Below are 12,721 nucleotides of genomic sequence, written 5' to 3'. Positions count from 1 at the left end.
TCTTCCCCCCCTCCCTTCTCTCTGCTCTCCTTTCTCCTCCAGGTTCATTAATGCCAGGAGAAGAATAGTACAGCCCATGATTGACCAGTCAAATCGAGCAGGTAAGAAACAGTTCTAAAAAAAAAAGAACAAGCCTATGCACAGTAATGCATTGCAATTTTTCCCAGTGCTGTTTTCCACATGCAGTGAAGCCTGAAGCCCAGACCAATGAGTACCCCTGCCAACCACCACACCCTCTCCTGCCTGGTGCCCTCCTTCTGTTCTGCCCCCCCCCCCTTCCCTCCCAAATGTACTCAATGGGAAAGCCTTCTCGATGGTGGTTGCAAGCCGCTTGCTGATTGACTCTAATTGGAGATTTCCCCAATCTAAGTGGCGGGAGAGCTACATTAGCGCTCTCTCTGAGAATTACTAATTGGGCACGAGAGGAGCACCAGAAACGCTCGCAGCGTCTTATGAATTATCTCCTATTTTTGGATCCTGTTTTTGTCGAGGGGTGGGGCGGGGGAGAGGGAGAACCCACCCATCTTACTCACTTCTGGCTGCCCAACCCCTCACTCAGACTTTTATAATTCCCCCCGAAGCATCACCGCTGTGAATATTAATGTTTCAGGAGACGTTCGGCGAGACTTGAAAATATCAAGAGCTTTGGTTTATTTGGCTGACGTCTGCCCGTATCTGTCAATATTTCAGTTTAACAGTATCAATTAATTTATTTCCAGTCGTGAAAGCATCCCCTCAGGGGCAAAGCGGGGAAGATTTATGAGATCCATTGATCCTCGACATCCTGAATTGACGCTTACAGCCGGGAAAGATTTTTTTATCTGCCTGTTTTTTGACATGGATAATAGAAAGCTTCGAATGGCAAATTGGTAATGCATTGATTCTCCATATCATTGATGGTCACGATGACAGAAAAACAACAACAACTCCCTACTCCCCAATAAAATACATATAACACAAAAACTCCACTGGGAATTAAGTCTCCATAAGCCGCATTGACTGTAGCATAACTACAGAGAAACCGAGTCATTTTATCGTTAAGAGGGTAGGAGGCTTATTCGTTGATTAGCAATAGCAATCTCCAGAAAGCCTTTACAAATTGGGGTGGAGATTGTGCAAATGAAGTTAAGCAATTATTTAAATGAGACACGCTTCCGCTAACGTGGGGGCGAGTCAGTTATGTTGCTTTCTCCGTGCAGAATATTTGCGTGAGCATGTTCTCCAAATTGTGCCAATCAGTGATATTTTCAAGGGACTGAGTGATAAACTGCTTGCCCGAATCTTCATGGTAGAGCAGATTACCCAAGATAATACTGCATAGTGTATGGACCTGGAATACGTCAGCATCCCACAGAATCCATATTAGCGTTCATTAGTTATGATTAATGAAAGGAAATACATTACAAAATACAATTCAATAAAAGGATTGCTATTGACTGACTGAACTGAATCACGTGAATCTTTCTGATGAACTCGCTAAATGTCTGACAAAGTCCTAGCCCGGTCACCGACAGCTAAACCTCTAATGTTTGTCGGGAGGAAATTAACCTGCTAGTGTATGTTTCTTCTTCCTGTCAAACTGCATGCCTACTTATCTCAATTAGAGAAGAATGCATCTCCTCTGTTTTCCTAACGCAACCGTTGGTCTGCGGGTTTCGTATTTTCTTCATCTCTCTCTCTCTCTCTCTCTCTCTCTCTCTCTCTCTCTCTCTCTCCGTGTCTCTCTCTCTATCTCTCTTGCTCTCGTTCTCTCTCTGAATGACAGCAACGTCTTTTGTTTTTGCGCCGCGTACATTGTGTCACGTGCATGCCAGTACACACAGTGTTGCATGTGTGCACACCGCAGTGATTTCCCAACCACTGCGGTGTGTGTGTGCGAGCACGCCGCACGTGCACACAGTGCTTGTACAGTATGTTTGGGCTGGAGCTGGGACAATTGCTGATTGTCTGGTGTGTCTTCTCTTCTCCTTCTCCCCTCTCCCCTCCTTCCCCCCTCCCCCTCTCCCGTCGTGTCCACGTTTTGACTACAATCAGGCTTTCTTCTTGATCCTTCAGTGAGCCAGGGAGCGGCGTACAGTCCGGAGGGACAGCCAATGGGAAGCTTCGTGCTGGACGGTCAGCAGCACATGGGGATCCGACCAGCTGGTAAGATGTAGTCCGTCCCCCACTCCTCCGCCTCCACCTCCTCCTCCGACCCCATCAACTCGCCTGCTATAGTCGTCACAAGAGTAATGCAGACTTAGCATGGGGCACATCACCACTGACCCCTCTATACGTAGCAGCACATCCTCTGGTGGATCTCCACAGAGTTTAGCTCGCTCTGACACCACCCCTTAACCCTTAAGACAGGTCTTATTGGTTTCCAGCACCCCAGTAATGCTCGTCCAATCTAGCCTTCAACACCCTCAGATCCTTTGCCTGCTTGCTTGCCATCGCTTGCCGTTTCTTTCAACCTGCTGGAAACACAACAACCTGTCACAAATCCCAATAATGACAATGCAATTTCTGTATTTTTAATATTTTCTTGAAATGAAACATTCTTTGCTCCGTCATCGTCTCCTGGTCTTTTCAACGGCTTGTTTTTCCAGCTTATCCTAAAAACCGTCCTCACCTTATCTTTTTGTCAGGGGGTCTTTTCTGTCTTCCCTGTGGTTCAACCTCTTGCTGACCTTTTTCCTCTGGCATTTCTCTCCTCTTTCTAGGGCCTATGAGTGGAATGGGGATGAATATGGGCATGGATGGGCAATGGCACTACATGTAACCTCCATCTTGTAAAGCAAAATGCAAAGAAACAGGGGGAAGTAAGTACTGGGCTCTTTCCTTGTTTTTTTTAATACTTTGGGGCTTGTGGGAATTGTATTTTCATTTTTTTCAAGCCACAGTTACATCACTACAGTCACTTAAGCACCAATACCTCACTGTGTTCTCTGGCCATACGTTGACAACAAGGCCCCACGACAACCCCATGCTAGCATGTTAGCATGTGGTTTCCCCACTGTGTGAGTGGGAGGGGTGTGTGGGGCGAAGGGTGTACCAGGGGGCCAGCAATGAATATAAGAAAGAGGAAAAGGAGTAGTGTTCTCCTGAGAACCCCAAGAAAGTGGGAAAGAAAGGGTTTAGGGGCCCGACATGCGGCGCCGACAGACAAGAGCAACAGTGTCTGCGGCGACAACAACGACAACAACCGGAGAAAGAGCGGGAGAAACGCCCCGGTGTCAACGCATTCATCACAACAGCGCCATCGCTCTCCGGGGTTGTGCGACAGCCAATGCAAATGTTGGACATTTAGGGGAAAAAATAACATCTCCAGGGGGAAAAGGAGTAGGGGGGGGTGGGGGGGGGGCTTGAAGGGGAGAAATTAAGCAGGCTCCAGTGAAGCGATAAAGAAGGGAGAAGTGAAACTGTCCTCTGAGTGACATAAATCTGTCTGGGGGCCAGGATTGATGCCCAAATTATCTTATATGCAAAGACGGGAACAGCGCAGTACATTACACTCCCTGGGCGAGATATACGGGCCGTGGGTGACACGCCGATCTTTCATTGGGTGTGGGGGGGGGGGGAGGGGGGGGGGGTGGTGGTTTGGTTTCAGCTCTGTAAAGGAAATGTATATGGGCATGGGTGGTGGTGGTGGTGGTGGTGGTGGTGGGGTTGTGTGTGTTTTGAGTGGGGGAGGGCGGTAGCAGGGGAGACTAGTGTGACATAAGACACAAGAGCAGGGAGACACCGGGGACAGATTTAAAGGCTTGTGGACATTCGACATGGCTTGCGTACGAAAGACGAGGGAAATCTCCCTCTCTCTCTCTCGCTCCCCTTCAGATCACATATGAGATACCGACCCTGCCTTACTTACACACACACGCACACTGTACTCACACACCTCGACACACACACACGCGCACACACACACACACACACACACATTCTCTTCGTGCCATTAAATTGCGGCGGTCTGATTAAGCCGGCCATTTCCCCCTCCGTCCCGCCGGAGCCACGGCACTGACATTTAGAAAAATCAAGACGTATCGCATCCCGGGCGGAAGAGATTTTATTTAACACCTAAACTCCTTTGCCCAATGAGCCACAATATAATAACACTTACCTTGATTAAAAGAACCCTTTATATGTAAATGGAGAGTTTCCACAGGGTCACCGCGACAATTCCACTGACAGACTGTTTCACCCATCTCTCTCCCTCTATCTCTCTCCATCCCTCACTCGCTCTCCCTGTCTCTCTCTATGGGTCTCTCGCCCCTACTGCCTTTGCTAATGGCAGCAGGAGGGAGAGAGAGAGAGCGGGAGAAAGGGGGGGAGAGAAGAAAAGCAGGAAGCAATGTTCCTTTAAATGGCCACACAGAGACAACATTTGCTCAGGTTGGATAATTCTTAATGTAGGGCTATATAATTTTGAGGCTATTTAATTACGTAACATACTTTATGCTTCATGACCAATTACATTAATAGCTTAATACAGAGGAATATTACCCTCTCTTGATTTGATTACGCAGCCACACAATATGGTATATTTGGTACTTAATTATAGCAAGCCATTGAGCAGGACCGCTGTGGCATAACAGGGGGGGAGGGGGGGGGGGGGGGGGGGGGGGGTTGATGGAGGCAGAGTCAGTGAGCCCCCCACCCCGGTTATTGTCTTCAGATGGTTTTACCACTCTTGTTAATAAAGCGAGGAGAGTGTCAGATCTTCCTTAATGGAATGACCAAGGCTTACCGAAGGACTGGAGATTACGATCTCTCTCCCTCTCTGTCAAAAAAACATCTGTTGGGCCCCTTAACAGGAGCTGGTTCTAGCTTATATGGGGTTGAGGGCAGCAATCGTCCATCCCCAGCCCCCCCCAACCCCCTACCACACAAACACAACAACCCCCGGAATGATTCATTCCCTTTTATGACCCGATAGTGTAGTTTAAGGAGACCTACTATGACAAACGTGTGCATTTCCAATGAACTGACAGGAGAGGGGGAAAAAAAGGGGGTTTGAGTATTAGAAAATTGCCCAGCTTTCAGCCAATGAGATTGGTCATTAATCTCGCCCTTTGCTGTCTCGCTCTCCTCGCCCCCTGCTCCTACTCCTATTCATATTCTTCCTCCTTCACCTCCACCTCCTACCACTTCTCCTGCACCTCCTCCTCATCATCATCATCATCATCATCATCATCTTCCTCATTCTCCTCATTTTCCTCCTTTTCCTCCTTTTCCTCTTCTTCCTCCTCCTCCTCCTCCTCCTCCTCCTCCTCCTCCTCCTCCTCCTCCTCACCTCACCAGAGGCCTGCAGTGTCGTTTCTTAATTGCAGTGTACCAAGGTGGAGGAATGCAGCGAGTGAGCATGCCTCGTGACCTTGCGTCGACCCCTTTCCTCCTCCTTCCAGCGGCTAATCCCCCAGGGGTTCACATTACAAAGCAGGCCGGCCCAGACCAGAACCCAGACCCCCAGACCCAGCCCGCCCCCCCCCCCGCCCCCCCTGGCTCCAGTAGGACCCCCTTGCTCTCCCCTGACACTGCCCCTGCCTCCTCTCCCCAGGGTCTGGGCCTCTGGACCAGGCATGTTCCCATACTCTAGTCCCAGGCTCCAGGAACACCCACCTTTTCCCCCCCCCGCTCCACATCCTACGCTTTTCTATGTTTACAACAAACACCCCCCACCCCCCCCACCCCCCCCCCCCCCCCCCCCCCCCCCGGCCCCATACACTCGCCCTGGAAGGCCAAACAGTTGACTGTTTATCCAGTTGGCTCTGCTGGGAGTCTGTGCTGGCATGAGGGTGGCAGCATGCTGATGTCTTCACACATTGAGTTTCTCTTTCTGACGGAGACATCAGCATATGTATTCCCCTTTCCTCGAGCTCCCCTCCCCTTGTTTTTTATTCCTGTCCCTTTCTCTTCTCCGCTCCTCCCTTACTGTCTCTTTCTTCTTTTTGTTATTTGCCGTCTCCCCTGCTGTCGCCTACTGTCTCTGTGTTTCAGATGTCGCTTCCATTGTTAGCTTAAATCCACCCATTGCTTACATCTTACATCACTTTGTATAATGCACCTTGTGGGGTAGAAGCGGTTATTCTTAGTGTTGTTATGTGTAAGTAAAACAGGCCTAAATTATTTAATAACTTCTTAAAAGGATTTTTAAATCAAATACCTTCACACACGCGGGCATGCTCCCCTGAGAGAGGGCCTATTTGGTTTGACACTAAATTCAGCGGGGGAATTGACAGTTCCGCTCGTACGAGTATTAGTGCTTTTCCGCGTCAATACGGCTGGTTGATTTTCGCCCGCGTGTACAACACCGGGGCTGTGTCTATATGGATGTTCTGCGGGGAGATCGCTTTTCAACTCAGGAGCTGACCACAACGCTATTGGGCATTGTAAACCACTCACCATACCCTAAAATAGCGCAGGGTAATAATGTCACTCTTTCCTTTCAGTCGAAAAAAAAAATATGAAATACCCACTCCAGTGGATAAGACCATCTCGTAAAACGTTGCGCGGGTTCCCGACATTGGCTGAGCCGCGTCTAAATTGAATTGAAGTGTGTTTATGGATAAAGAACATTTCTGAGAGGTGATAACCAGGTTGTTTTATTGTGTACTATGGATAACGTTCTGCGTCTGACACTTTGGTTCTCCCTCTCTGTGTCTCCCTCTCAGGTCTAGCAGGCATGCCAGGGGAGTACGTACCTCAGAGTGGTCCTATGGGCATGAGCATGGCCCCGCCCAGTTACCCACCTGCCCCAACCCACCATCAGATGACCCCCCACCCGTCCCAGCTCCGTCACGGACCCCAGCTTCACCCCTACCTGCCTGGACACCCCCACCACCACCACCACGGCCACCACGGCCACCACCCCCACCACCACCCCCACCCAGCCATGCTGATGCACGGAGGACCTTCCTTGCACCCGGGAATGACCATGGCCACACAGAGACCCCCCCTGCTGGCCCCCAATGACCCCGGAGCCGGAGGACCAGGCCTGGATATTCACGCCCAATAGTATAAGGGAACTTTTCTATCGCCACGACAACAACGACCACCAACCACCATCCACCAACAACTACAACCAACCAACAACTACAACAGCAGCAGCTACAACAAGAAATTAATTTAAAAATAAAATATAAGCCACACAGCGAACCCCAACAACGAAACTTTAACTATTTTAAGACTATTTTTAAGAATTAAAAGTGAACCCTTTTGATCAGAAATTAGACACTAAAGAAACAGAATACTAGATGAGCTGTGATACTTTTTTTAACAAAATTAAAAGCTTTAAAAATAAAAGTAAAAAAAATAACTTGTCGATTTTATTACTTTCATCCAAATGGAGGACCAAGCCCACAGGAACACTTTGTAAACTCTTGGGCTTTTGGTAAAGACATCCACAGCGGTTGTTTTTTTTGTTTATATGTGCAAGAAATGGACTAATGCACACTTAAAAACACCTGCACACCACACACACACTCACACGGCGCCATTCACATGTTCACAACAAGTACACTTTCTCGTGACATGCTCCAACGCTTCGGAAAAATGAAAATCACCCTCGAAGATTTAAAAAAAAGGAATTGACGAAAAAGACTCCAAGAGTTATAACTACTGTAGAATAAAAAAAAAGTTTAGATAACTAAGTTAAAACTTTGTGCATTTTTTTTCTTTCCTCTTCTTTGTTTATCAACACAACTTACGTTTCCTGATCTAGTTCTAGAAATTAAAGGTTAACCCCTTCCTCTTCCACACTGTGTGTGCTCCTACCCCGGGGGGAGAGACTGTTTCAACAGCACAGCACTATATAATGAAAACAATGAGAAAACAAAGAAGAAGAAGAAGAAGAAGAAGAAGTAGTACAAGAAGATGGAACATCTCAAAAAATGGCTCCCAATGACAGAGGGCAATCAGGTCCTGTCCCTCCACCAGCCCCTGGCTCCAGCACCACCACGACTGTAAGAACAGGCCACGATGGGAAGAGCTATACACGAAATGACACCGGATCTCTCCGCAAGATTCACATTGATCATTCATCATGCCCCCCCCCCCAGCCTTTCTTTACCCAGAACGCTCCCCCACTACCCAACCCCTCTCACTTTTTTTCTGGGTTTGTGAATGAATGTCGCCCTGTAAGTTTTTGAAGAAAGAAAAAACATCTTTGTTTGAATTGCCCAAGCACTGGATTGTGTTGGTTTTATACATTTTTATTTTATTATAATTTTTAATTTTTATTTGAATTTTTTTTGTATCCTGGACTCTTTGTTTTTTTTGGTTAAGAGCCAATTGAAGGAAGCTTAACAGTGGAAAAAGGCGACATCCTACACAGTGCTTCTTCGTCTATGGATCGACATGCATATGCCATAAGGACAATACAAGGACAATGGTTGATTCCATGGCAACTGGCGAGAAGCAAACTGGCGGTTGATGCACCCAAAACACAGAAAACACCTTAAAAAAAATACAAAAAAAAGGAGAAAAAAATAAATTATGAACTCAATGCTGTTGGGGGATGAAAAGCTATGAGACTATTGTAACAAAAACTTCGTACAGAGTTCAGTCTATTAATTGTTTCATGTTAGATATTCTATGTGTTTACCTCAATTGAAAAAGAATGTTTTTTGCTAGTTTCAGATCTGCTGTGGCATTGATATTGTATGTCCATGAATTCCCTCCTTTTTCAGCACGTGTTCTCCTCTCTAGATGATAAGATGCCGTCTCCCTTAAGCTTTGTCAAAAATACATTAAATACTTGTATGAGGACTGTGACGTATTGTTTAAAAGGTGTTCAGTCACAAATGCTGTAATAAATATTTCATTTTTGATTTTTGTTAGATTTTTGTGTGATTAACTTGTGTTATAAACAAAGTATTATAAGCAATACCAATAGGTTGATGAAAGTGTTGTTATTATTATTTGTAGTGTTGGTGTAGTAGTAGTAGTAGTAGTAGTAATTTTGAAACACCTTTTAAAAACAACATATGTTGTGTAACTTGCACAAGTCAGTTTTTCCAAATTATCCTGGAAACTATAACTGAGTAATACATTAAATAACAATTATACATAATGGAAAATTGAAAATTAATGTGAAAAGGGAGTGTCTTTAATGATAAGTTAGCCTTTAATTTGAATGGCGTCTGAATTTGGTCCCTTCTTTTCTGGCTTTTGCTCAATTGAAACCAAATATATAGATCGCTGAAACTAACTATGAGCTTTAAAAAAACAGGGCTCTGATTTAGTTTATATGACAACAATTATTGGTTTAGAATGGGCAGAGCTGCATTTGGCTGGGTTATTTTTTCTGCTTTGCAGCGACGACTGTCGGCGGAATTGAGCATCGTTCATGTAGCCTATTCTCGGACATGCTATAAATGGCTATTTTCTAAGTCCGTTTTTGACTACGGCCAGCAGAGTCATCTACTTATAAAAGAAAAGACATCATCGGTGCGGTTGAAATAATATTCGTCATTTAGTTACATTTTAATTTTTTATAGTCTATTGTTCCGTTTGTTTAATTCTTCTGTTTATTTAGTTTTAGCAAAAATGCACAAACGACTGAGCTAACGACCAAGTCTCACCACTAATATGTTCCGTACCAAGAATATGTATGATAATCATGATGCTTTATATTTTTATGATTATCGTAATAATAATAACAAGAATGATAATCATAAATAGGTTACTAGCTGAGATAATAATAATAATAATAATGCCCATTATTAGGCCTATTATTATTATTGGAATTATTAGAATTATCCCAATTATTATTTGAAGTATTGTTAATCGTTTTACTTTTTTTATTATTGTTATTGTGTAAAATCATATTAGGCATAAAAGTCTTAATGATAACTTGCAGGCCTAAATTTAAAAAAATAGCCTACATTAGTTTAAAGGATTAACATGTTATTAATTAATTTACATTATCATTATTTAAGCTATTCCTTTTTTTTGAAAGCAGCCTATTTTCTTATATGGTTATATTACTTTAAGTTTACAAAAGATGCGGCCTGCTGTACATTTGAGTTAGTTTCGGTATCATGAGGCAGGCATTTATTTTGACTCTCAATCAACAATTAATCTTTGTTCTTTTGAAAACTGAAACAAAAATAGTTTGCAACGTGTTAATGTCCGATGTTGCTATATAAAAAGAATATTATGCAACATTGTAATTTGTTTCACCTGGACATACAGGCATACATTCTGAATCGCCAATCAAGCTTACAAAAAAAGAACATTGTAATATCGTGCAATACACACAAGCTGTTCTAAGGATTGAAGGTACGATATTGTAAAAACAATCTTATACTCCACATTTCAGGGAATCAACAAGCTAACCCCTACAACTTTTGTTTCGTTTTATTTTGATTCAACGGATGGAAGAGCCACTCCGTTTTGTGCGGAGATTACCAGATGAAAGAAAGAAAAAAACGGGATTATTGTGGATGGAGGGGATTTTAATATTAATAGTTTCTCCATCCCCCCCCCCCCCCCCCCCCCTTCCCTTTCTCCCTCTCCGAAGAGACAGAAGGTAGATTGCCTCTGCTGCTTTCTTTTGCCGATTCGGTGTGACAGGAATGATGGATGATCTAGCCGAGCTAAACAACTCCGCCCCTTCATCTCCTCCCTGTCAAAGCCAGTTCGGGTACTGCTGCAGGAATAAAATAAGGAATATTCCCCCCTCTCTCTCTCTCTCTCTCTCTCTCTCTCCCTTTCGTGCACAATGCCGCCTGCTCTTCCAGCAGTACGCCTTGAAACGCTCAGATGGCTCGACTGCAACAAAATGAAACGTCCGCAGCACCAGGCCCAATACTACGTTTACACAATGTGTGTTTAAGAGATGGCGAACATATTAATAGGCTTACTGCTTATGGTGATATCTGGTATCTCTGTAAAGAATCGGAGAAGAGAGCAGGAGGGGAGTGAGAGAGGAAGAGCGAGAGAGAGGGGGAGAGAGAGAGAAGGAGAGAGAGAAAGAGAGACGGAGAGAGAGAGAGAGAGAGAGAGAGAGAGAGAATGCCCTGTGAATATTAACTGCTGGCTTTTGAAGAAGATACAAGTTTTATTTCCTGTTCCTTTTTAAAGAACAAAAAAACATGCTGATTTGGATGCCGGATCATTAAGATGGGCGTGCGGAGGCACTGCGCGTGTCCTTCGCTTTGCAGCTGGCTCTCCCCAAATGGCATGCTTTGGGGGACAGCGGGTTGCGTATGTAGGCCTCTGTGCGTGTGTGTGCGCGCGCGCGTCTGTGTGTGCGCGCGCGCCTCTGTGTGTGTGTGTGTGTGCTGCCCTCCTTTTTTTTTTTTTTTTTACATTTCAGCAATTTTCTCTTCTCTTGCCATAAGGTGTTTCTATGACTACGATATGTAGGCCTGTGTGAGTGGGTCAGAGGCGGGGGTCCCTGGGAGAAAAGGGCCGCATTTGGGTGATCATTTATCAATGTCAACCGCATAATGATTCTCCCCGCAGTCCCCTATTGATGAGGATAATTACATTAGCTCAGACTGACTGATCAATAAAGCCGAGGGAAAATGGTTTATTATAGCACCACCGAAAAGCCTTTCTGGAGGGATGGGCTGGCTGTTGTTTTATTTTATAAAACCAGGCGGGGAAGAGGGGAGGGAGGGGGTCTGTGCATACGGCTATCGAGATAATCAAGTCAGGAGAAAAGCTTCATTCCAACTTGCTTTAATATAGTCTCGTGGTTGTTGTTGGTGGGTTTTCTAACCCATTCTTCTGCCTTGTTTGAGACATAGGTTGCTGCTCGTCTGTGGCATTAGGGCAATACCTTTATATATTTATATATAGACAAACAATGCGTTATTTAATAGTCTAGTTTAATATATTTCTTCTGTTCGAGGAAGAAAAAGAAAGTCAAATGGGAATAATGTTGACGCGATGAAAGCACGCACACGCATATGTATAGGCTGTCGACTCTACCGTATGATATGAAATATGTTTTTTATTTCTCTATATATCCTGAGGACAATAATTGTCTTTAAACTGCTAACTCTCCATTGCATCCGACAGCATTGACCAGAAACAAATGGTGCTTGACAGCGAATGCCTTGGAAGAAGATAAATAAATAGCCAAGCAGAAACAGAAAATAAAATGACAAACATTTTTTTCTCTTTGTGAAATTTGCTTTTCACAATAGGGAGAGTATATTAAAAAGAATACTTATGTACACACAACTAACATGGCGAGGAGACTGTAGACTGCAAATGCGTTCGACTAATAACTCGGGCACGCTCTTCCTTCCATCCTTGTCCGCTTCTCTTGTGTTTCTTTGTGTGTGTGTGTGTGTGTGTGTGTGTGTGTGTGTGTGTGTGTGTGTGTGTGTGTGTGTGTGTGTGTGTGTGTGTGTGTGTGTGTGTGTGTGTGTGTGTGCGTGTGTGTTCTTTAATTGTCAACAACTTATCCCCTGCAGGAATGTTGCGAACTCTTTCGCCTAATTCTCCGTGGTGGTCTGTGCCAGCTCCTATTTAGGCCTACTACTGATGAACGTGTCTGCAGGAGACAGCTCCATTATCTATGTATCATTTATGATAGTATTTCCCGGCTACGCATGCAGACAGACACACACACACACACACACACACACACACACACACACACACACACACACACACACACACACACACACACACACACACACACACACACACACACACACACACACTATGAATGGAAGCGTGTTTCCTTTCACAGAACACCTATAGCAGGCTTCTGCATGAATGC

At 44.8% G+C, this 12,721-nt stretch overlaps 1 protein-coding gene across 1 annotated transcript in view; it reads left to right on the top strand.

The window, feature by feature from the left end:
• The window catches only part of meis2a (Meis homeobox 2a), a gene marked incomplete in the record, with an annotated part of 102,033 nt that extends 93,217 nt beyond the window's left edge, over positions 1–8,816 (top strand). Inside the window, 3 exon segments of the mRNA XM_030356219.1 lie at positions 43–101; positions 2,035–2,145; positions 6,651–8,816. Coding sequence (XP_030212079.1) covers positions 43–101; positions 2,035–2,145; positions 6,651–6,994 — 514 coding nt within the window.
• Positions 8,817–12,721: the final 3,905 nt, after the last annotated feature.

This window comes from Gadus morhua, chromosome 5 (assembly GCF_902167405.1).
Source record: "Gadus morhua chromosome 5, gadMor3.0, whole genome shotgun sequence".
NCBI classification, from domain to species: domain Eukaryota; kingdom Metazoa; phylum Chordata; class Actinopteri; order Gadiformes; family Gadidae; genus Gadus; species Gadus morhua.
This window is presented reverse-complemented; position numbering and strand designations above follow the sequence as displayed.